The 26,812-nt window shown below is 31.2% G+C and overlaps 2 protein-coding genes across 2 annotated transcripts in view; one reads left to right on the top strand and one right to left on the bottom strand.

Moving 5' to 3' along the window:
- The first annotated feature begins 2,867 nt into the window (after window positions 1-2,867).
- On the top strand, window positions 2,868-7,564 carry LOC111702656 (uncharacterized). Its single transcript, XM_023474411.1, has 7 exons — window positions 2,868-2,972; window positions 3,650-3,765; window positions 4,755-4,806; window positions 5,523-5,577; window positions 5,769-5,941; window positions 6,728-6,900; window positions 7,464-7,564. The coding sequence occupies exons 1-6, from the start codon at window positions 2,925-2,927 to the stop codon at window positions 6,863-6,865; spliced, it is 582 nt and encodes a 193-aa protein (XP_023330179.1). The 5' UTR covers window positions 2,868-2,924; the 3' UTR covers window positions 6,866-6,900; window positions 7,464-7,564.
- Window positions 7,565-15,446: 7,882 nt separating this feature from the next.
- Window positions 15,447-26,812, bottom strand: part of LOC111702643 (FMRFamide receptor) — a 16,667-nt gene continuing 5,301 nt past the window's right edge. The window contains exons 4-13 of the mRNA XM_023474397.1: window positions 25,917-26,030; window positions 24,891-24,981; window positions 24,574-24,689; window positions 23,796-23,865; window positions 21,857-21,905; window positions 20,648-20,729; window positions 20,165-20,243; window positions 19,030-19,122; window positions 18,146-18,253; window positions 15,447-16,824 (exon numbers count right to left, since the gene is read on the bottom strand). Of these exons, the coding sequence (XP_023330165.1) occupies window positions 16,252-16,824; window positions 18,146-18,253; window positions 19,030-19,122; window positions 20,165-20,243; window positions 20,648-20,729; window positions 21,857-21,905; window positions 23,796-23,865; window positions 24,574-24,689; window positions 24,891-24,981; window positions 25,917-26,030 (1,375 nt within the window). The 3' untranslated portion in view covers window positions 15,447-16,251. The remainder of the gene's footprint in view (window positions 16,825-18,145; window positions 18,254-19,029; window positions 19,123-20,164; window positions 20,244-20,647; window positions 20,730-21,856; window positions 21,906-23,795; window positions 23,866-24,573; window positions 24,690-24,890; window positions 24,982-25,916; window positions 26,031-26,812) is intronic.

Here is a 26,812-nt window from a genome sequence, read left to right as displayed (position 1 = left end):
TGAAACTCTGATCGAGGATATCAAGAATTGAAGTTATGTAATCAGTGTGAGCTCAATAGCTCGGAATAGGGATAGTTACATTGATGTAACCCCTTCAGTTCTCATCCAAACCCGGAGCTAAACTCAGATTGAATAGTTCCATTGATGTAACCCCTTCAGTCCTCATACAGACCCAAAGCTATAAGCTCGGATTGCAAGTAGTCCGGTCTATAAACAGGACAACGTATTAGCTCTTTTGTATAATAGGTCGGATAGAAAGTGGGGCGGATGATAAGTCGCCCCGTGTATAGTGTATTCAGATTCTATCCGTTAAAGAATGTCATCCATAGATCAGACTTTTAACACATGGAATGCTTTCAAAGCGTGGAAAATTCCAGCAGCCGTTAAACTCTCTACATAAAACACAGGCCAATTTAAATTTAGGCCACGAAGCTTTGATACAGGATAAAGCGGAAAATAAGGTTTGCGAGGATAAAACCGAAATACAGCCAGTCGACAGGAAGAATAATTTGTCGTATAAGGTGAATGAAAGGCCGAGAGTTTGCCAGAGAGCTTCGGCTTTCTTAGATTCATTAGGATCAGCCATTATTTGTTCTTTTTTACATTGTAAATAGATTTTTTCCTATACTCTGTAGATTTACTCACATCAGTTATAAGCTTTAGATTTATTTTCCATCACTTTTAAATGGAAACAATGGTAACTGATAAACTTGGAGTTTTCTCTTAAACCGTATTTTGAAATATTTCGTAAATAAAGCATTCGTTTACTTTATAATTTGTTTAAAAATGATTAACGAACAGTTTTATGTAAAAATCTGAATGAATGATTGAAATGTGTTAGTGGACAATTTGTCTAAAAATTTTGTTAAACAATATTTATCGTTTACAAAGTTACCAGATGATCAGAATTAAAAAATACCTCTCATTTATGAACTGCTAGATCTAATATCAAACAATTTCTCTGTTAACGATTTTAACTTTAGCTTTAGGTTGCCATAAAGGTAGAATAAAAAAAATACTGACTCCGTACAATCATCCCTGAAGTCTCATTCTTTGTGGGTAACCCTGATTGTAATTTAGGATTAACAAGTCATGTTAATTATTATTTGTTACTTTCAACGGGCGAAAGTATAAAAAATTAAACAAAATATTGGCGCAATTTCACTTGCATCATGCGCACATGGGCACACAGCTGAAGCTAAACTGAATATTTAAGTGAAAGGGAAAATTTACGCAAGAATGCGGAAACAAAATCCCGCAAATTATCTGCGTAACAAATTATATAAGTTTAACTAGATAACCGACAATTTATAAACTTTTAGCAGTTTACGTTTCTCTTTGCAAGCAAATGTAAAGATTTTAAGGGTTTACTTAACATTTTAAACTTCATCCATAGTATGTCTGTGAAACTCTAAAACGTCAACAGTTAGATTCCACTCAAATTTTTTTTGTTTTAAAGGGACTAGACATAATTTTTATGTGTAAAGAGTGAAACGATCGATACATGATTGTACCCTTTAAAGCGTGCCAGCTTTCTAAGTAACAATTTGCAGGATACCGTCATTTTTCTATCTTAAAATGTGTTGTTTCGATCATGACTGTGGTAGAGAAGTAGGTTTTACTGAAAACCAGAATAAAAAAAAACAATTTTTCGAGAAAAAATAAGGTTATCTTGTTAATCCTTGATCTGAGGATAGAGTTGTGAATCGTGGCACTTTAATAATGGAAACTCACTTGAAATTAGGTCTACGTATAATACACTACATACACAACATACACTAAATACACTACATACACTACATACACTACGTACACTACATACAGTACATACATACACTACATACACTACATTCACTACATACACTACAAACACTACATACACTACATACACTACATACACTACATTCACTACATACACTACATACACTACATACACTACATACACTACATACACTAAATACACTACATACAATACATACATACACTACATACATACACTACATACACTACATACACTACATACACTACATACACTACATACATAAACTACATACATACACTACATACACTACATATATACACTACATACACTACATACATACACTACATACATACACTACATACACTACATACACTACATACACAACATACACTACATACACTACATACACTACATACACTACATACACTACATACACTACATACACTACATACACTACATACACTACATACACTACATACACTACATACACTAAATACACTACATACAATACATACATACACTACATACATACACTACATACACTACATACACTACATACACTACATACACTACATACACTACATACACTACATACACTACATACACTACATACACTACAAACGCAACATCCATACACTACATACACTACATGAATACACAACATACAGTTAAAAAAATATACTTCCTCTTTAATCTAAAAATTTTAAAACGTTAGGAATTTCTTTATTAGATTAGTTCCGTTTAAAAATAATCAAAAACAAGTCAATGTATTGATTGACCTACATTTCTAAATATAAATTGGTTAAAATTAAACCATATAATTCATCAATAAAAACTAGACTTTCAGTCGACCAGTGCAGAACTAAGGCACTGAGGGGAGAAAAATTACCAGAGCAAATCTGATTTATTTCATTTTTAATAAAACAGATTCAAGCATATTCAAAGATATTTGTAACATTTACTTTTAATCTCAACCTTATGTTTACTCTCCACGTCATTAGAGGATTCTTGACGGAACAATTTCCAAAACTAGTTTTTCAGATATCTTGCTTTATTAGGATTTTTTATATGCTGGCTTTTTTATTGAGAGATAAGAATTTGGATTTAGATAAGTTTAGTTTAGGTTAGTTTAGACTAGTTTAGTACGGACTCATTCTTCATCATGATTCGTTCACTCATCCCCCTCTCCATCCTTATCATCTATACTCAGGTTTCATCCATAAATATCCTACCCATCCATCCTTATCATCTATACTCAGGTTTCATCCATACATATCCTACTCATCCAACCTTATCATATATACTCAGGTTTCATCCATATATATCCTACTCATCCATCCTTGGCATTTATACTCAGGTTTCATCCATATATCCATCTCATCCATCCTTATAATCTATACTCAGGTTTCATCCATATATATCCTACTCATCCATCCTTATCATCTATACTCAGGTTTCCTACTCATCCATCCTTATCATCTATACTCAGGTTTAATCCATAAATATCCTGCTCCTCCATACTTATCATTTATACTCAGGTTTCATCCATATATATATCCTACTCATCCATCCTTATCATTTAAACTCAGGTTTCATCCATATATATCCTACTCATCCATCCTTATCATCTATACTCAGGTTTCATCCATATATATCCTACTCATCCATCCTTATCATCTATACTCAGGTTTCATCCATAATTATCCTACTCATCCAACCTTATCATCTATACTCAAGTTTTATCCATATATATATATCCTACCCATCCATCCTTATCATCTATACTCAAGTATCATCTATATATATCCTACTCATCCATCCTTATCATCTATAATCAAGTTTCATCCATATATATCCTACCTTAGATTAATTTGTCCATTTTATTAGGCTGAGTGTCCCTTCAGTTCCTCTGCCTGTCCAGTAGACCTGGATAATGTTGTAGACGTTTTCTATTTTGATATCCTAGATACTTCCAGCTGTCAGCATCAGTGCCAGCGTATCAGGTCCGGTATCAAGGTTACTCTCGATGTGCTCCAATTTACGGAAAATGTCGTCTCATAGCATAGATAGATAGAATCTGCAAATTAGACGCTTGCCTTTATAATCAGTGACGTCATATGCGGATTCTATCTATCTATGCTAAGGAGACAATATTTTCCGTAAATTGGAGCCCATCCAGAGTAACTAACCATATTAAAGAACCTTGTTTGATATATAGACCATTCATGATTTGGTTTTCTATAAAAACTAAAAACACAAGATTTGGATTGACATGCAAGATGTTAATTCACGAAAATTAGACAGATCTACATTTTCCTGGACATGTAAAAGAAAGAAATTCGTGACGGAACGATTCAATGAAAAAAATTACAGATATGTTACAACGAAAATGAAAATTTAAGATAAATTAGAAGGTTAAAAAGAGAAATCTATCAAGTATTATCAAAGATATCGGAAAAGAGAAGGTTGGGTTGTTTTTAGAGAGAACAATTTGGCTTCATCATATTTTTGTATCAATGAACGAATTAAATAAAAATAGCCAAACTCAGATTCACTTTATATTAAATGCTAATATTAATTAGAATAAAACAACTCAGGCAAATCTGCCCCTTTAGTAAAAGTAAATTCAACCTATATGAAGCATATAAAGCCCGACCGCGTCAACCTTGATGCACCGGCTAGTCCTGTCCATAGAGCTAGGTACAGTACAAACTGGGACCGGAAAGGTTGACCTGGCTCGGAAATTCAAATGTACTACGGCTGCCCGTGAACTAGGGGTTTGATGAAAATCTATATTTTTGATTCAAAAACTACATTTTTCATAAAAAGTCACCTTTTTAATAAAAATTCGACTTCTTTAATAAAAATACTATATTTTCATCTACATTTTTAATAAAAAAAAACTACATCTAAAAAAATACATCTTTTATTTAAAAACTATGTCATTTTTTAAAAAGTCAAAATTTTTAATGAAAAACCAAACCTTTTTTAGTTCCTGTTCACACTTCACGATGCTGACTTCTGCGGATAACAAGCATAACAAGGAATAATATCATCATCATTATTATTATTATTATCATTATAATTTTGATAAAATAAAAAGAAGGCTGAAGGAAATTGTACAGTTGCCTAAAACTCAAAATTTATAACGCCTAAAGTTTTGCAACTTGGTAGTGTAAATCTGTGCTTTGCAAAGTTGAAAAGATCAGAAAATTAAATCTTGAGTCAAATTATCAGTTCTGAAACCTTTTTCCAGAAAATATTAACTGTAGACAAATCACGATGTTGCATTGAATTTTTTCACAAAATGTACGAAGGAATAGTTTAAATAATGTTGTTAGGATCTCATTGTAACAAAATGTACGAAGGAATATCTTTTAATTTGATGAACTGGCAGTGTTCTGTCTGTCAGGCATCTTTAAATGGTCGTTTATAACTTATCGTTTTGTAAGATATGAAGAGATGTTTTATCCCATGAAAAATGACAGTAGGAAGACGACTTGAAGGTTGTCTATTAACTTATAATTGATGTGTGATATTCAGTCGTTAACCTACTTTCACATGTATATGATTCTTGAAACAATAACTACAAAATTCTCCTAGATATAGCATTTCAAAAAGTGGTATGAATAATTGCCGCAAAGTATTTCAAAGATCAATGACGACCTTCATTGTGTCTTGCTACTGTCATGTTGCACAGGACACCCTGTATGTAAATTCATAAATTTCTGATATGCATGAAAAATATTTGTTCCGCCAGTGTTTCCTGTTCAAATCTTGTGATAACCAGGAAAACTGTGATGACTGTGTTTCAGGTTAATATTTGTTTTTTATATTTTATATTCCATAATTTTTATTCCTTACTCTAATTTCAACTTCATATTTCATATTTCATGGTTAATATTTTGAATTATAATCTCCTATATCCTTTTCGATTTGATTTGATAACAATCCCTTTAGGTATGGTATGTTTCTAATTTTGGCAAACTAATTAATTTTTAATTAGGAGCTGAGGAGCCGCCATTTTATGAATGCCGCGAAACTGGTTTATCTTCTCAGTACAAGCCACGTGCAGAGAGACATGAGGATAACGCACCCTACACATGTACTACTGATGTTGTTAATGTTGTTGATGTTTACTATTTTGACCAGGATGATGACGTCAGCTGTCCACATCAGGTAAACCCCCCCCCCCCAAACCATTCCCTTCTGTTGCATGATACAATATTGGGGTACATATTCTGAATAATACAAGATTGTGAGAAGGAGAATGGGCATCAAATGGAAAACTTCATAATCAAATGTACACCCTTTTCGTTTGTTTCAAAAAAATAATGTTGTTTTATTTATCAAAACATTCCAAGTCTCTCTTCCGTCATTCATTTTTTTTCTTTAATGACACCATCATTCACGAAAAATTTGTTTGTTCAAAAAAAACAATGCCCATCTCTGTGCACAATATGCTTTTAACACTATTTGGTTAATTTCAGAGTTTTAAACTATTTGAAGAATTTTTTGATTAACACAATATTGCTAGGTAACGCATTTGTTAATTAAAGAAAACAATGCAGATTCTAAGAATTCTGCAAAATAACAAAGTACTCGGCCATTTTAAATTAACCTACCAGAGAAACAGGGAAGGTTAGTTGAATGTAGTCTTAAATAGGCTGACTAATGAATTGGCATAGAAAAAAAGAACTTTAAAGTCAGGGGCGTACGAGGGTCAAATTGTGCCCCCCCCCCTAAACAAAAGCCCTCGTACGCCCCTGTTTAAAGTGGCAGGGAATCTTGAATATAAGGAAATGGACAGTATAACTATCGTACAATCCTCTCTCAAGCTAAAAAGTTAATTTCCACATGAGGCTCTTAAACAGATTTTAGAAATTTTCAAAACATATGTTCTTCCAGTGAACTTTGCGTTATTTGCCTTCATTGAAATCTCTTATTAATAACCCTCATTTCTAGTGCGGAGCTCTACCTGAATGCAACTACTGGAGTCAGCTGGTAGTATCAGATCCTGTACACCCACACAACAAGTGCTTTCTATTTAACAGCTGTGATACACAGGAGGCATGTACAAACTGTGTGACAGGCAGCGCGTGAGCACTCGGCATTGCACAGGCGTAGATCTTATAAAAGTAAGTTCATTAAGAAAGAAGAGAAATGTGTCTCTAAATTTTCAAGGGACAAATTTTGTTTTGAAATGCTTAATGCTAGGAGCGAAGATGTCTAGTAACTAAGTTTATTCATTATGTTCACTGAGTTCACATCACTTTCAGTCACGCTCAAATGAAGAGTTGAGGTGAACGATTAATTGATTAAAATATGGTCTTTGATATGCAAAGTCATAGAAATTAGACAGAATATTCTTAATTCTCAGTTGCGTTCTATAAAGTAAAAAAGGTAGTATGAATTGTTAAATCTATACTCGAATGAGCAGAATAAAATTTGGAATTCATGTATTTAAATTTTCAGTTTTATAATTGAATGACTTACGGCTTGAGTGGTATCAAGCAATTTACATAGATTCTTTTCTCTTAGCAAAAAAGCATTTTTAACCATTTCCTCTATGGATAGAAGTTAAACTATAAGTAGCCATTTAATCCAACCTTATTCGTATTCTTCTTATACACCCTTTAACTTTTCGCGAACACTCCCTTTAAATTATTTTTTCCCCAGTACACAATTTTTTTTAATTTAGATGTGCTGTCTGTGCTGTTGAAATTAGGTTAAGGATACTGATGTAGCATATATTTATTTGCATGGAATATAATTTAAGAATAAAACTATTTTAAATATTTATTTCAAAATTATTCTATAAAACCTACGGCAGCAGCAAGTCAGGGTAACATACATAATTTAAAATAAGGTAAAAATAACTATTTTGTTACATTCGATTTTAAGCTTGAAACAAGATAGATTAGTTAGAAGTAGATTTAGTTTAGATTAGTTATAGAGTAAAGTTAGATTCGATAGAACCAATTTAGAATTTAGATTAGTTAGAACCAAGTTATATTAGTTAAAAGCAAGTTAGATCAGTTAGAACCAAGTTAGATTAGTTAAAACCAAGTTATATTAGTTAGATGCAAGTTAGATCAGTTAAAACCAGGTTAGAATAGTTAGAACCAAGTTAGATGAGTAAAAACCAAGATAGATTAGTTAGAACCAAGATATATTAGTTAGATGCAAGTTAGATCAGTTAAAACCAAGTTAGAATAGTTAGAACCAAGTTAGATTAGTTAGAATCAAGATATATTAGTTAGAACCAACTTAGATTAGTTAAAACCGAGATAGATTAGTTAGAACCAAGTTAGAATAGTTAAATCACGTTAGATTAGTTAGAACCAAGTTAGAATAGTTAAATCAAGTTAGATTAGTTAGAACCAAGTTAGATTAGTTAGAACCAAGTTAGATTAGTAAAAACCAAGTATTATTGTTAGATTTAAATTAGATTAGTTAGAACCAAGTTAGATTAGTTAGAATAAAGTTAGATTAGTTAGATCTAAATCAGATTAATTATATATAAATTAGAATAGTTAGAAGCTAGTTCGATTATTTAGAATTTAGATTAGTTAGACCCAAGTTAGATTAGTTAGATCTAAATCAGATTAGTTAGAATAAAGTTAAATTTATTATAATATAGTTTGATTAGTTAGATCTATAAATCACTGTTACGCGAGCCATGCTGCGTGTAGAAAGTCTGCTTGTCACCCCTGGGTATTTCTGAGTTCTCCCTGAAGATCTGTACGGAATGTATTGTGAAAGAACTAGTTTAGGAACTGTTTTCAGACCGACTGCGCAGACGCAAGATTTCTCGCGGAGTAGTAAATAATTTATATCAGTATATGTTTATTCGTTTTGCAAGTATTAGCCGTGTTCAGAATTCTGGGATCACTGTGGTAACTATTTTATATATATTTATGCTTATCGGTTTGATTATAGTATGATTGATATTTATATACATGTTTATTAGTTCCTAGCCACAGTTTTTTAATGCCTGAGTGAATTATTTGTTGTAGTTGTATGATTTGTCACTCAAAGCTTTTTCTGTGGGTTTATTAAACTTATTTAGATTGAAGGCTCAGAGAAATAAACGTTCGGAACCTTACTATCATCCTTTTTATTATGAAGAGCGTTGAGAGAAGGGAGTCTTACGATCCGGTCCTGAGAAATACCACACGGTATATATATTAGGTCTTTAGGGAAATCGCTAAGTAGCTAAACAATCACATTAGTTATATATAAATTAGAATAGTCAGAAGCTAGTTCGATTATTTAGAATAAGGTTAGATTAGATTGACCCAAGTTAGATTAGTTAGATCTAAATCATATTAGCTAGAACAAAGTTAGATTAGTTAGAATAAAGTTAGATTTGTTAGATTTAAATCATATTAGTTAGAATAAAGTTAGATTATTTAGAATAAAGTTAGATTAGTTAGAATAAAGTTAGATTAGTTAGAATAAAGTTAGATTAGTTAGATTTAAATCATATTAGTTAGAATAAAGTTAGATTAGTTAGAATAAAGTTAGATTAGTTAGAAAAAAGTTAGATTAGTTAGAATAAAGTTAAATTAGTTAGAACCAAATTAGATTAGTTTGAACAAAGTTAGATTAGTTAGCATAAAGTTAGATTAGTTAGAATAAAGTTCGATTATCTAGAATAAAGTTAGATTATTTAGAAAAAAAGTTAGATTAGATTGACCCAAGTTAAATTAGTTAGATTTAAATCATATTAGTTAGAATAAAGTTAGATTAATTAAAATATAGTTAGATTAGTTAGAATAAAGTTAGATTAGTTAGAACAAAGTTAGATTAGTTAGAATAAAGTTAGATTAATTATGATATAGTTAGATTAGTTAGAATAAAGTTAGATTAGTTAGAACAAAGTTTGATTAGTTAGAATAAAGTTAGATTAATTATAATATAGTTAGATTAGTTAGAACAAAGTTAGATTAATTATAATATAGTTCGATTAGTTAGATTTAAATCCGATTAATTATATATAAATTAGAATAGTTAGAAGCTGGTTCGATTATTTATATGCAAATGTTTAATTAGTTATAGAAGCAAATTAGATTAATTTAGATTTCATAGTGCTTTTTTTCATACTTTAGGTTTCCATAAGTGAACAAAATAAAATTTAAACTTGTATTTAATACAGTAGTGGGCGATTACATAATTATAATGAAGAGGACTTTTTTATATAAATTTTAATTGTTAACAAGCTTTTTTTCGAATTACAAGTTTAGAAGTAATTAAAGAGAAGCTCTTTTTATTGACAGCTTTGTTTCCATGTTTGTGTATCCATGCTGTTTAAAAGCTTGATATAAATTGAAATCGAAAGTCGTCTTTATTGTATTGATATAATCGCCTACCACCTTATATATATTCAAAAGAGTTTCAAGAGAAACTACTTAGACCTTAGAAAGAATATTTAAATATTTCACATTTTTGAAGAAATGATTAAATAGCACTGTGTTCATTCAGTTAAAAAAAATTTCATTCATCGTTCGTGAACGTCCAATTTTATTCCATTTTTCGAGTAGTTCAATTAAAATATCAATTCGTTTGTTAGCTGAATCCTAGTTTTTTTTTACTTTATTTTGTTCGTTTAAACCGAATTTTCGTGTAGCAAAATCGTTCGTTCAGTTTAGTTCAGATATTTTTACGAGTAAAATTGATAGTTCAGTAAAATCACTTTTTCATCTTAATCATTTGATCAGTAAAATCACTTGCTTAGTAAAAGGTTAGGTTAGGACAGGCTGGCTGGGCCGGGTCAATCTGGGTTAGGTTAGAACAGGCTGGGTTAGGCTGGGCCGGGTCAATCTGGGTTAGGTTAGGACAGGCTGGGTTAGGCTGGGCTGGGTCAATCTGGGTTAGGTTAAGACCATAGATAAATAAATAAACATAGATAGCTTATGTACGCAAAATCACCAAGAATTGTACAGTCCGCGAACTCACACTTCTAGGGGTCAAAGTGTACTTCAATGATAAGCGGGGTGGTTTTTCTCCTTCCTTCCACAATTTTCTTTCCTGATGAGTCGGTTAATCCCATTATGTACGATATTGTTTCTGTGAAGACTCCCTTCCAGTAACCAGTGTTGGTTTTATTAAATTTCTCTTTACAGAACTCATGTACACCACAAGTACTCAATGACATAAGAACAGCCAATGTTCACAACCGACCTAGTTAATCTATATAATAGGAATATCTTTAAAACATCTCAGAGGCCGTTCCTTCCATAAACTACATTGGTCGACAACTTCACGTCTCCTATTTTGGTCGTGAAATGTACGGAGAAATAGTGTTTTGTTCAAACGCGTTCTTCCATGAGTTATCAGTGTCCCGAGTATTTTCCGACCATAAAAACATACATATGCGACCCCTATCGACGGAAAAAAGGGAAAGCTTATTACGAATTTGATTTGAACACGGCAAACTATCTTAAACATATGAAATTGTACTTTGATTTAATTTCAAATTCATAATGGATCTCAAAAACAAAACACTGCAATCAATTTATGAAATGAAATCAGAGAGCTACTTTGATTAGTGCTGCCACCTTTTCTCAAAGTAAATCATGGCCACAGTACGGCTAATGATCCAGATACCGTATGGCGTGAGAAACTCTGTCCGTCCATGAATAACTCACGGGAGACATCTAGCGGCCAAATTATCGTCCTCCAAAGTACGTGAACTACACGTCCACTATTTATAGAAGGAACGGCCTCTGTACATTTATATCTTTCAAGATGAAAAATGTCGTCTTATGCGCAATCTATGGTTAAGACAGGCTGATTTAGGCTGGGCCGGGTCAATCAGGGTTAGGTTAGGACAGGCTGGGTTAGGCTGGGCCGGGTCAATCTGGGTTAGGTTAGGACAGGCTGGGTTAGGCTGGGCCGGGTCAATCTGGGTTAGGTTAAGAAAAGCTGGGTTAGGCTGGGCCGGGTCAATCTGGGTTAGGTTTAGGTAAGTTATTGAACGATTAAGAAATCTTTTGTTAACAAACGATTTTCAGGTAACTAGGGTAGGTTTTGAAAACCTATCGTTTTTATTTCTTTGAGCAATCCGATTTGTTAGTTCATTGCTCCGAAATTGTTCAACAAAATTATATTTAATTGGTTTACAAAAACAATGCCCATGTTTAGCTCTTGCCATTTGTGTAATATTAAATCTCTGGTTTAAATGTTGAAATTAGTTTTTTTTCACACATTGAGAAAAAACTCCTTTCCACCAACTAATTAGAAGAACGAAATTGTACTTTTAAATCATAGAATTTAATTATCTAATTTATCTAATTTATTTCTACTTCGTCGGATACAATTTGAAATTCTAATTCTGTTTATATTTATTTCAAAGATAAACCAAACAACCAAAATATCAAATTAAAAAAGGAAAAAAGGAAAAATAAAATTGTTAACAACCTTTTTCCAGAATAGAGAAAACAAGCTAAAAGGATTGTAAAAACGTATACTGTCAGATAATCCCTATTAGTGTCATACATTTTTTTTGACCAAAAATATCACTTTTCTACCAAAAATATACCTTTTTCGACCAAAAATATAACCATTTTGACCAAAAATATAACAATTTTGACCAAAAATATAACCATTTTTAACCAAACCTATCACTTTTTTTAAAACAAAAAATATAACCATTTTTGACCAAAAATAGAACGACCAAAAACATAACAGACCAAAAATGAAAACATATTCGACCAAAAATAAGTTTTATCTGCCTTGTCAATGAATGCAAAGACTGCTCGTGGAAATGGATTCTTGATAATCATTTTTCTTAAATTGCAAAGTTTCTTCTATATTAACTAGAACAATCACTGTTTATTGATATTGAATAAAATTCAGAGGAATTACAGTCACGCATTAATAAAAATTTATTCTCATTATTAAAAAAGTGCAAAGTGGAGAAATTTCAGAGCAATACTTCATTGTTCATAAATAGTTTCAAGAAAACTGAGTACAATTTACGAAGCAAAACCTCCCCATGCACTTGTACAATGAAGGCGTACTGCATATTTGAAGTTTGTACTGAAGATTATAGGCCATAATCATATCCTTTAATATTAAACTGTCTTAAGTGTAAACTCAGGTTATATAGGCAAGTGCATTTTTATTTTACTAGGCTTTTAGGGCGCTTCGCTCCCATCTTCTATTTAAATTGTGAACATGTTCTTTTTGTTTACATTTTAAAACAAAGAAGAAAAAAATTTAGCGGATTTTTAAAAAGAAATTCGCGGATTTTAAAGAATTTTAAATTTTTTACAAAATTAAAAACCTTTAAAACACATTTTTTTTAATTTTTATCATTCATAAACCTTCCCTGTGGTCACGTGAAATCCCACAAAAAATTTGGGCCCATCGGTTCAGCCGTTTTGACGTTTATTGGATACAAAAAAACAGACAGACACCCAGACAGACAAGCCAAATTTATATATAGATGCAACTTTCAGAAAGTAACTATTGATAATTCTTAAATATGTAACAGCTTGCAAACAAAGTGTGAAGCTATTAAACGCATAGATAAATTGGGATATGTCCGAGATCATTAATTAATCAAAGGTTAAAGGGTACCCCAGTGTAAATCAGGGAATCGTAACATAGTCAACGAAAAAAAAGTTTCTAAAAAAACCTAGAAATAAAAACGTTGGTAAAAAAGTCCCAATTTTCTGACGTTCTAGGATAAAATGTCACTGGAAATAAAGTCCTGAGTTTTAGGTTCATGGGGTTCTTTTTTCCTTAAATGATAGGGGGGGGGGGACTGCCAATAAAGTCTCAGGAAATAAGATCACAGGAGTTAAAGTCCTGAATAAAAAAGTCCTAAGTCTTGTGAAGATGAGGTTAAGTCTCAAAAGGGACTTTTTTCTATGGATCTACATATTTAATATATCCAGGAGTGTTTTTAATATCAATTGCCCCTTTTTTTGCATGGTTAGCTCCTTTGCATTTACTACTATAATAGGACTTTATTCCAAGGGACGTTTTAGTATAATATGATCATCAATGTGCGCCCTCATTTATATGATATACTCAATGTGCGCCCTAAAAGTGTGTTCCGATTAAATTAGGGCAAATTCTTATTCATCCTCAGCTTTTGAACAACTAATTAAAAAACAACAATTTTATTAACATTAACAGGTTAAATATTAACAAAGATACGAACGGTTTGATTAAAAAATGTGTTCATCACTGATATTTAGTTTTTATTGTCAATTGTTTTGAGGAAAATTCTATTAATGTTGAATTAAGATTTGTTACGTTTTAACTTATGATTACTGTATTTACATAGTAAGAGAGCTTTAAAAGAAAGATAAGATGACGTTTTCAAAAAACTAAATTTATGTTTGTAAAGTTAAAAAAATTAAATTAAAATTAAACAAAATTTGATACTTTGATTATCATTTGATTTTTGCAACTCAATTGCTGTTGATTTTGACCAATAATGATGTGTTGAAATGTATAAATGTATCTATTTTCAAGTTAAGAAACATATATATATATATATATATATATATATATATATATATATATATATATATATATATATATATATATATATATATATATATGTATGTAAAAGATAAAATGCCCAGGCCTTATTTGTTTAGCATCAAAACAAATACAAAGTTCAAATATTTGATAAAAAGATAATTAAAAAAAAATATATTATTATGATAGAAAGCATTTACATTTGATTATCGTAGACAATAAACCTTTTCACGATTTACACATTTTTTATATTCACGCATTTCTCAAAAATATTTAATTTGGATTATTCTAATTTTGTTAAAATATAAAATTACAATGTTATTTTGTTCATCACATTTAGTTAGGTTTATCCAATTTGTACAAATTTTAAATTTTATCAAAATAGAAAGAACAAACTGTAACAGGTACATTTACATATATAACAGAAACTCCACAATTTTAAAAAACAAATAATTGTAAAATATAGATTTTTCCGCAGATCATTTCCATAAAATACTCGGAATTTAATTCTATGCGAGTTGAGAAAATATAATATTCTCTTTTTCAATTTATATTTTTATTTTATAAAAAACAACTGACATTTAATTTTATCTTAAACATTGATAATTTTTCAATTACAATTTGATTAGAAGAAAAGGGGGGAGGGGTAATTCAATTTTGATTAAAAAAGTTTACCCATTTCAAATCATAAAGGTTAAGTTATGTCTTCAGAAATAAACATTTAACAAAACTATTTTTCCATGTTCCCGTTTATATGTTTCATAATTTAGGTAGTAGCCGTCGAATTTTAGAAACAATTGAAACAATTTTTTATGCCTTTGGGTTCCCTCAAACAAAATTCAGCCAATTTGTCTAGCCGTTTGACCAGCTATAGCTAACTAACATTTATACAAATATATACATGAGCGAAAAGCTTTATTATTTAGATTCACAAATACATTGGCAAGTTTGGTGGATTTAAACAAAGGAGTTGCCACAAATTCAAATTTTATAATCCCTGTACCTGTGCAACCTGATGGTGTAAACTCTTGATGTTTCAAACTTAGATTATTTGATCTGACAGAATTCAAAGTTTGAAATATCTAAGGTCACTGGGTTTCAAAGATATAGGAATTAAAAAATAAAAGCTTGTTGCTTTTAAAACAAAAATTTCAGATATTTTTCCACAAAAATAATTCTGTTTTTTTTGAAAATGGTTTCAACTATTTTATCCTTTACAGGCTTTTTTTCTTCAGGTTAATCACGTTAGATCTCTTTATGGATTTTCATTTGCTTTTTGATGTGTATTTGGTTTCCGTTCTCAGCAATTATATGTAAATGTTTTCAGCAATGAAATATATCTAGTATTTGTAAATGAGGACGACTAAATGATTAATATTCAATTAGTTCTCATTTGCAGAAATTAGATCTATCTTGTTCTCAAGGCTGCATTTTTCTGGTTCTCAGCTCTGAATTCTTCCAGGTTCTTAGCAACGATATCCATCTGGATCTCACACACGGTTTCTATCTGGTTATCAGTAACGGTTTCTATCTTGTTCTCAGTAACGGTTTCTATCTGGTTCTCAGTAACGGTTTCTATCTGGTTCTCAGTAACGGTTTCTATCTGGTTCTCAGTAACGGTTTCTATCTGGTTCTCAGTAACGGTTTCTATCTGGTTCTCAGTAACGGTTTCTATCTGGTTCTCAGTAAAGGTTTCTATCTGGTTCTCAGTAAAGGTTTCTATCTGGTTCTCAGTAACGGTTTCTATCTGGTTCTCCGTAACGGTTTCTATCTGCTTCTCAGTAAAGGTTTCTATCTGGTTTTCTGCAGCGAGTTCAATCGAATCCTTAGCAGTGATCCCAGTCTGGTTTTTAACAAAGATTGTATATATATGATTCTGAGCAATAATATTTGTCTGATACTCAGCGAATATATTCTTCTGGTTTCCAGCACTAGTGTTCAACAAAGAAGCACTTCTGATGATCAGATTTCTCTAGTGTACCACCTCAAAGTTCAAACTCTACATCTCTGACTTGTTGATCATTTTGAGTACTACATTGATGTTCTATCTGTGCGGCACCTTCATCTTTATGAGCCTCAGGTTCATCCTCGACCTGTATTTCAGGTTGATTGTTGACCTGTATATCAGGTTGATCATCAATCTGAATTTTAGATTGATCATCGACCTGAACTTCAGGCAGATTGCCAACCTGAGCTTCAGGTTGCTCATCATCCATCATTTTAGGTTGATTGTCGACCTGAGCTTCAGGTTGATCATGAATCCGAATTTCAGGTTGATTTGGTACCTTAACTCCAGGTTCATTGTCGACCTGAGCTTCAGGTTGATTATCGACTAGTAATTCAGGCTGATCATTGACCTCTATTTCATGTTGATGATCTTTCTGACCTTTATGTTCATGATGTTTCTGAGCTTCAGAATGATGAGCTTGCATAGATTTAGGTTGGTTGTTGACCTGATCTCTATGTTGATCTGTTGATCTTAAAGTAGTTAGTTCCAGGGTCTGCTGTGGTCTTCCATCCTGCAGAGCTAGACCATCAGTTCCAATGCTCGCATCCATCTAGAGATATAATAATAGATATAATTTAGAGATTTAAGAAAAGGAATTATTTTTTTTTGTAACAACTCAAATTTCATAATCCGTACATCGTTGCAACCTGATAGCGTAAAGCTTTTATATTACAAATTTAGTCTACTTTATCTATCGAAAGTTAAAGTTTAAACTATCAAAGGTTTACAACATCGGGTTGAAAAAATATGGTGATTAAAAATCAGAGTTTGTGGCAAAAACAAAAAATCTTAATATTTACTAACTCGTTAATACATGACATTTGACAAAGAAATGAATTATCTTCAGCATTGTTAATCTTTCGATGCTTAAGGATGCTCACAAACAACTTCCAAACTTCGAACCCGATATTTGGACATTTTGACTTTTTTTCTTCACACGGAGGACACATTTAATATTATAAAAGCTGGAAAATAAAGAAAAATTTTCTTTTTCAATTTTTGGGATTTTTCATCCAATTACGCAAAAAAATCGACTTTTAATATAAGATTATTGATAAAGTTCATGACATTAATCCATCAAAAACAATGACCTCGCGTAATTTCACGAAACCAATTTTATCATTTTTTTATAAGATATATATAATTCACTATGAATATTATGTTTCAAAAACTCCTAAAAATTGCATGTTTTGATTAATTTTAAAAAGCATTACTTTTTTCCTCTAGTATTAAAGATAATCATTATTTAAACAGATGAAAACAGATAAAACAGATGTAAAAAGATGTGAAAAGATGTAAACAGATGTAACCCGATGTAAACAGATGTAACCAGATGTAACCAGATGTAACCAGATGTAACCAGATGCAAATTGAAGTAAACAGCTGTAAACAGATGTAAACAGATAAAACAGATGTAAAAAGATGTAAACAGATGTAACCAGATATAAACCGATGTAAACAGATGAAAACAGGTGTAAACAGATGTAAACAGATGTAAACAGATGAAAACAGGTGTAAACAGATGTAAACAGATGTAAACAGATGTAAACAAATGTAAACAGATGTAAACAGTGCAATGTATAGTTTCCGGGGTGTATACTGAATTTCAGGAATTTCAATATTTTTTGACATTTCAGATGTTGGGGCTAGACTCCTTGAAATGAAAATAATAGTTTTAACTTTTCTGTGGGGGGGGGGGGCTTAGAAATAAAGCCGCCCCTTCCACCCTCTATAACTAAATAAAAAGTTTTTCGCTTATATTAGCTATATGTAAGATTTTTTTAGAGAACCCATGATACCAAGCTTAAAAAAATAAACCTTGTTTCTTCTTCAAAACCGGGCACTTCAGCTATTCTATAATAAATTTTTACCTGAGGGTTTACTATCCAGCTAAACATGGAGATAAATTCTGCTCTGAACTGAGATCCCAGCATACAGTAAGCAATAAAGTTCACGCTAGAGTTCAACAGTGCACAGTACTAGGAAAAATAATATTTTTTTTAGATCCAAAAATCTATGCAACCCTATGGTTTTAATCTTTCATATTTCAAACTTTGGCCATTTAAACTTTATAAAAACAATATTTCTAAAATATCGCATTTACCACCTCTATAAGATTTTTCATATTTCAAAGCTTAAAGGGTTAAAAAACCAGCTGCAAGGTAGAAGGTTTTAAAAGTACCTGGGATATTATATCTGCTACTAGCTGCAAGGTAGAAGGGTATAAAAGTACCTGGGATATAGTACCTGGGATATTATATCTGCTACCAGCTGCAAGGTAGAAGGGTATAAAAGTACCTGGGATGTTATATCTGCTACTAGCTGCAAGGTAGAAGGGTAAAGTATTACCTGGGATATTATATCTGCTGCTAGCTGCAAGGTAGAAGGGTATAAAAGTACCAGGATATTATATCTGCTACTAGCTGCAAGGTAGAAGGGTATACTAGTACCTGGGATATTATATCTGCTACTAGCTGCAAGGTAGAATGATATAAAAGTACTAGGGATAGTATATCTGCTACTAGCTGCAAGGTAGAAGAGTATAAAAGTACCAGGGATAGTATATCTGCTACTAGCTGCAAGGTAGAAGGGTATAAAAGTACCTGGGATATTATATCTGCTACTAGCTGCAAGGTAGAAGGGTATAAAAGTAACAGGATATAATATCTGCTACCAGCTGCAAGGTAGAAGGTTATAAAAGTACCTGGGATAGTATATCTGCTACTAGCTGCAAGGTAGAAGGGTATAAAAGTACCTGGGATATTATATCTGCTACTAGCTGCAAGGTAGAAGGGTAGTAAATACGTTTGTTTGAGAAGCATTCCAGGATTGAGCTAACTTCAGTAACCTAGATAATATCATTTTGTGAAAACTAGATCATTTCGATATATCATTCTAGTTTATAACCCTATTCTCTATATATACATACTAGCGTGCCCAGCGTTAATTTTTGTTCAATTGAGTTTTGTAAACCTGTTACTAAAGGAACAGTATTGCGTTCTCCACTGAAACCCACTATTGTGTACTGCATCTGAAGATCACTGCAGTACACTGACCGGAAGCTTACTTCATGGTGAAAATATAAATATANTATTTTAATATTGATTTTAAAAAATATAAATGATACTTTAATTTCTCAATGTGTAATGATTTTAAAGGTTTGGAAGAAGAGTATGTTTTTATTTTTATTTTTAATTTTGTAATTTTAAAAATATTGAAATCCTTGACAATAAGATTTATCATTGTCCAAATATCTAAACCTTAATTTTTCCTAAACATATTTTAAAACTAGTTTCTGATCAGATTTGTTTTATTTTATTTTATTTTCAGAAAAAGTTTGTCATAAAATGTCATAAAATTCGAATCGGAAATCTGCAGTAAATGTTATCGAATAACATTTTGTCCAAAACATCGATAAACCCGGTTTTTTTACTTACCGTGGCCGTGTATTAAAATATTAATTTATGCAATATGCATTTTCAACTTTTTTGGTCAAAATGTTACAGGTAGTTTTTGACCATTAATTCCAAATCAGACGAAATAGGCCTAATTCCGAAACGACCAACTGTTTTCGTCCTACGATAGTCTAGATGCACAATTTAATAGTTTAAATGCACAATTTTATAGTTTAGATGCACAATTTGATAGTTTATATGCACAATTTGATAGCTTAGATGCACAATTTAATAGTTTAGATGCACAATTAATTTGATAGTTTAGATGCACAATTTGATAGTTTAAATGCGTACAATTTGATAGTTTAGTTACACAATTTTAAAGTTCAGATGCACAATTTGATTGTTTAGATTCGTACAATTTGATAGTTTAGATGCACAATTTGATAGTTTAGATGCACAATTTAATAGTTTAGATGCACAATTTGTGCTTACCTCAAAAATACCAATGGTTAGTCTTGGTGTGTTGAAGATGATGAAGATGAGAACCAAAGCTACAGCGATACGCGCCATTCTAAACAGATTAAACATTAGCGCTCCGCGCCATTCTAAACAGGTTAAATATTAGCGCTCCGTGCCATTCTAAACAGATTAACCATTAGCGCTCCGCGCCATTCTAAACAAATTAAACATTAGCGCCATTCTAAACAGATTAAACATTAGTGCTCCCCGCCATTCAAAACAGATTAAACATTAGCGCTCAGCACCATTCTATACATTTGTGTACCTATCAATCTAAGAATTCTATTGGTTTTCTTCCAGAAAATGTCATAAAGTTCCTGAGATATATATGTATGGTAAAATGTTCACGTGACAAATAATCATATAATATTATCCTTATGTACTAAGAGAACGGATATAGATACATAAGATACTTAAGTTATGACTTCCGTAAGAAAATATAAAAAAGAAAAGTACCTGAAGTTTTTGGCCTGTCTTCTCCTGCTGGTAATGAGAGGTCCGGTTGGGATAGAGGAGTAGATCTTGTAGTTCATAGTTCCTAAATAATACGTGTTAAAGGATAGAGGAGTAGATCTTGTAGTTCATAGTTCCTAAATAATATAATAATATGGGTTAAAGGATAGAGAAGTAGATCTTGTAATTCATAGTTCCTAAATAATACGGGTTTAAGGATAGAGGAGTAGATCTTGTGGTTCATAGTTCCTAAAAAATACGGGTTAAAGGACAGAGGAGTAGATTTTGTAGTTCATATTTCCTAAATAATACGGGTTAAAGGATAGAGGAGTAGATCTTGTATAGTTCATAGTTCCTAAATAATATGGGTTAAATGATAGAAGAGTAGATCTTGTAGTTTATAGTTCCTAATTAATACGGGTTAAATGATAGAGGAGAAGTTCTTGTAGTTCATAGTTCCTAAATAATACGTGTTAAAGGATAGAGGAGTAGATCTTGTAGTTCATAGTTCCTAAATAATATGTTAAAGGATAGAGGAGTAGATCTTGTAGTTCATAGTTCCTAAATAATATGGGTTAAAGGATAGAGGAGTAGATCTTGTAGTTCATAGTTCCTAAATAATACGGGTTTAAGGATAGAGGAGTAGATCTTGTATTTCATAGTTCCTAAATATAGGTTAAAGGATAGAGGAGTAGATCTTGTAGTTCATAGTTCCTAAATAATATATATCCTTTAAACTTTGGTTTCAATTTTTAACGGGGGTTTCGAAAGTGATTTACAATTTTTGATTTCCATTATTTCTACTGCATTTCTACTGCAGGAGGTCAGGAACATATTTTGGAACTGTCAGCATTAATTCACTTTTAAACCTAGAAAAACTGTTGATCAGGTTTTTGATCAGGTTTTAAAGGATGGCATTGTAATCTTTGCAAGGCAAGGGTCACCTGAAATTACGCTCAAGGGTTATAAAGGACACCATTGTAAATCAGGCATGACAACTCTATAATTTGTGGGTGCACGTGAAATTCCACCACGTTTAGCTTGTTGACGATTTTTTTAATTCCAGATCAGTGTTTTTAGAGATTGTTTTAATATTTCGCTAGAAGTGAGGTATAACCAATAGATCAAGGGATTGTAATATACATGTTTTCAGGTTTATCAGGATCTCAATTACATGTGTATATGTTCAATAATTATATTATGAATTCTTACCAAGCAGAATCAGTGGAAACAATCCCGTAGTAGAGAGAGGATGAAACGTCTGAAATAAATTATACAATCGAAATATGTAATTTATTTATACTATAGTCCGCGCCCATCATCGATTCTAAGCTTTAATAATTGATCATTTATTGATTTTTTTCCTGGATTTTGAAAAATCGAAATTTGTTTATTTCTAACTATCCATACACCTTTCCTGGAATCATGCGAGATCTTGAAAAAAAATTGGACCCGATCGGCTCAGCCGTTTTGACGAGAGGTTGCATAGAAAAGAGAAGTATTAGAAAGTAAGAGTTTGCGGCGAGAATCTTAATTTATCCTTTGAAGATTTCTTTAAATCAATTTAATTAGAAGTAAAAGATAATATATGCAAATTAGCTATTTTAATGTATGTAATATATGGGAATATATTTTTATTTTTTTTAAGCTCTCTACCAAAAAAGGAATAGTTAAACTATTTCCAAATATTTAGGTATGCTGATGTCTTTTTGCACTAAAAACGTAAAGGCTCTGTATTTCGAAAAGTTATATATTTTTGTATCTTTTTTAATTCAATGGCCATAATTAAAACGAAGACTCGATTATTTTCTCAAAACAAGATGAAATATACATAAACTACACAAGATGAAATATACATAAACTACACAAGATGAAATATAGATGAAATATACATAAACTATACAAGTTGAAATGTACAATATAAACTACATAAGATGAAATATACATAAACTACACAAGATGAAATGTACATAAACTATACAAGTTGAAATGTACAATATAAACTACACAAGATGAAATATACATAAACTACACAAGATGAAATATACATAAACTACACAAGATGAAATATACATAAACTACACAAGTTGAAATATACATAAACTACACAAGTTGAAATATACATAAACTATACAAGTTGAAATGTACAATATAAACAATTTAAGTTGAAATATACATAAACTAAACAAGTTGAAATATACATAATTTACATATAATGAAATATACATAAACTATACAAGTTGAAATGTACAATGTAAACTATACAAGATGAAATGTACAATATAAACAATTCAAGTTGAAATATACATAAACTACACAAGATAAAATGTACAATATAAACTACACAAGATGAAATGTACAATATAAACTATACAAGTTGAATTGTACAATATAAACTACATAATTGAAATATACATAAACTACACAAGATGAAATATACATAAACTATACAAGTTGAAATGTACAATATAAACTACATAAGATGAAATACAATATAAGTTGAAATATACATAAACTACACAAGATGAAATATACATTAACTATACAAGTTGAACTGTACAATATAAACAATATAAGTTGAAATATACATAAACTACACAAGATGAAATGTACAATATAAACTACACAAGTTGAAATATACATAAACTACACAAGATGAAATATACATAAACTATACAAGTTGAAATGTACAATATAAACAATATAAGTTGAAATATACATAAACTTCACAAGATGAAATGTACAATATAAACTACACAAGATGAAATTTACAATATAAACTATACAAGTTGAAATGTACAATATAAACAATATAAGTTGAAATGTACAATATAAACTATACAAGTTGAAATATACATAAACTACACAAGTTGAAATGCACAATGTAAACTATACAAGTTGAAATGTACAATGTAAACTATACAAGATGAAATGCACAATGTAAACTAATATAAGTTGAAATGTACAATATAAACTATACAAGTTGAAATATACATAAACTACACAAGTTGAAATGCACAATGTAAACTATACAAGTTGAAATGTACAATGTAAACTATACAAGATGAAATGCACAATGTAAACTATACAATTTATAATGTACAATGTATGTAAACTATATAAACATTAGAGTACTGTGCAATATGTGTACCTGGTACACGATCAGTAGCTTCAGCAGCCTAGGACCAAGCTGCTTTCCGGTCAGAAAGCTTACAATGAACCTAATAACCATAATTGAAAAATTGCAGATGCTATTACAAGCCTTGTCAATTGTCAAAATTAAATACTGAAATTTATGAAATTTTATATTGTTATGAAAATATCTATTAAACATTCTAAGAAGCATTTATCCTTTAACAAAAGGATTATTAAATTTTCTGAAACTTTTTGAAAAAAGTTTAAATTAAAATGACTGCATAATTGAATTAATAAAAATGAAATTAGTGTAATGAAAAATGTTATAAAAGATAAAAAAGATTGATAAATTAGTTAATAGATAAATAACGACAACTTTGCACCCTTTAAGCCCTTCAATATTAGTTTTTCTTATGAATTCTATAAAAAAATCTTTTTTTTTTTACTGCAACTTAAGCAATTACAGAATCTAAAATGATAGCTCTAACTTTGTCCAAAGACACATTTTTTCATGTTAAGTTGAAATTGTTACATTAAAAAAAAATTTTCCGCAATACACATAATGAAGTTTATTACAAGACTTTTGAACTTTTGTATTAAAAAAAACTTCAGAATTTATAATTAAATTTTAAACTTAGCTCTTGTTAAAAGGTGTGCATTTCTAAATTTTCTTGGAATATTGAAGACGAGTGCCAGTATAATACAAGGAACCATATTATCGATTGATTATACCTTGGAATATTGAAGACGAGTGCCAGTATAATACAAGGAACCATATTATTGATTGATTATACCTTGGAATATTGAAGACGAGTGCCAGTATAATACAAGGAACCATGTAGGAGAAAAGTGAAATATTATGATTCCTGGTGCTAGTTCGTCCATTATAGTTGTAGGGGCAGCAAACAGCCTATAGCAGTTAATGTAAGAATATCCAGGTTCAGAACTAGATTTGGGAATTCCTCCAACTCCCCCCCCCCTTCCAACCCTTGGAAATTGAAAGATGAAAATAAACAATGGCAAAATTTTCATATTTTTTCCTAAAAATTCAAAAAAAAATATTTTTATGTCTTTGAAACATATTCATGAAAATTGATAAAAAGTATCAGACCTGGTATCTTTCAATGGTTATGCTGACAGTGATAAAGACTGAGGCTGCAAGAGCAAAATGGCACCCACACTCAGAATATGCACTCATAGACCTGAAGTAGTTGTAAAATTTAAAATTTTTACATTTAATTTAAAATTTTTACATTTAATTTAAAATTTTTTTACTTTGCATGGATAAATAAAACTAAGTTGTATTATCAAAGGTAAAAATTACACTAAAATAATTTAGCAGTAAAATGTAAAATGCATTTGTGCATTGATGAAAAACTAAATTGTATTTTAAAAGGCAGAAATTGCACTAAAATGATTTGTACTTCAGCGCTCAAATAGTTTCTATCCCCTTTAAACCATTTCCTAATTTTCTCTTGATGGATGTCCAGTATATCCACAGAATTAAACCCAAATCCCCAAATTAAAGTTCAAACTGTGATATCGATTATCTCTAACAAAATGGTCGTCCTCTAGTCCCAGTGTATGATACCTGATCTGGACCAGTACAAAGCATTTACTGGTACCAGCACATACGTAGCTCTGTACACCAGTCCAAGGTAGCATGATCCGGACCAGTACAAAAGCATTTACTGGTACCGGCACGTCTGTAACCTGTACACCAGTCCAAGTTACCATGATCCAGACCAGTACAAAGCATTTACTGGTACCAGCACGACTGTAGCTCTGTACACCAGTCCAAGGTACCATGATCAGGACCAGTACAAAGCATTTACTGGTACCGGAAAATCTGTAGCTGTGTACACCAGTCCGAGGTACCATGATCCGGACCAGTACTAAGCATTTACTGGTACCGGCACATCTGTAGCTCTGTACATCAGTCCAAGGTACCATGATCCAGACCAGTACAAAGCATTTACTGGTACCGGCACATCTGTAGCTGTGTACAACAGTCCATGGTACCATGACCCAAACCAGTACAAAGCTTTTACTGGTACCGGCACATCTGTAGCTCTGTACACCAGTCCAAGGTACCATGATCCGGACCAGTACAAAGCATTTACTCTGTTGATATGACCTGAAGAGTTTAGAGTTGAATGCTGATGGTGCCATCGCTAGGTTGGTCAGGATAAACAGTAGGTCTGCTAGGCATAGGAATGCAAGCAGATGGTGAAACACGTTTATCATTGATCTAAATTAATAAAATTATTATTATCATTTTTGTTATTATCATTATGAAGTGCAAGTAAATATAAAATTAGTATTATCATTTTTGTTATTATTATTATGGAGTGCAAGTAAATAATGCAACACATCTATCATTGATAATTTTTATTGATAACGCTCAGTAAGAGAAATGAAAGAAGATGGTGAAAAATAAATATCATTGATCTTAAACATTAGAATTATTTTTTATGTTTCTGTTTCACAAGAAAATAAATCTGTTATCCCAGAAATAGTGGGTCATTTTTTAACGAAAATTATAGAAATCATTCATTGGCTAACTAACATTATTATAAATAATAAGATTAATCTAGAAATAAATATTTTGGAACAAATAAAAATAATTTGATATTTCTAATTTAAAGGGACTGAGACGCACTTTCAAGTCCTCCATGCGAAGATGGCATTGTCAAATACGAATGCTTAGAAAAATTATCGATGATTGTAGGTTGTAATATTTGAATGATGTGTTGGAATTAATTGATTTGTTTACGATCCAATTCGTATGAATATATATAGATAGATATATTTATTGACTCAAAGAAGTTCGTAGTAAGATTTCGATTCTACTGGAGACCACCGGAGGGATTTTATTTTCACTGGAGGGGTTTCAAAAAATGGTTTTTACAATTTAAAACTTTACGCAGGGTGATTTACATTCCACTGGAGGGATTCAGATAGCCTTCCTAGGGGTTTATAATTCCACTGGAGGGATTCGGTTATCCTTCCAAGGGGTTTATAATTTCACTG

This window comes from Eurytemora carolleeae, unplaced genomic scaffold (genome assembly GCF_000591075.1).
Source record: "Eurytemora carolleeae unplaced genomic scaffold, Eaff_2.0 scaffold412, whole genome shotgun sequence".
NCBI lineage: Eukaryota > Metazoa > Arthropoda > Copepoda > Calanoida > Temoridae > Eurytemora > Eurytemora carolleeae.
Note: the sequence above shows the minus strand (reverse complement) of the source record. Positions and strands in the feature narration are given on the sequence as shown.

Coding starts and splice junctions, on each gene's coding strand:
- LOC111702656 (XM_023474411.1), top strand. CDS start 2,925: ATGATTCGTTCACTCATCCCCCTCTCCATCCTTATCATCTATACTCAG. Junction 3,766..4,754: donor CATCAGTGCCAGCGTATCAG/GTCCGGTATCAA, acceptor AACCTTTTTTAG/TTCCTGTTCACACTTCACGA. Junction 4,807..5,522: donor CGGATAACAAGCATAACAAG/GAATAATATCAT, acceptor TTGTTCCGCCAG/TGTTTCCTGTTCAAATCTTG.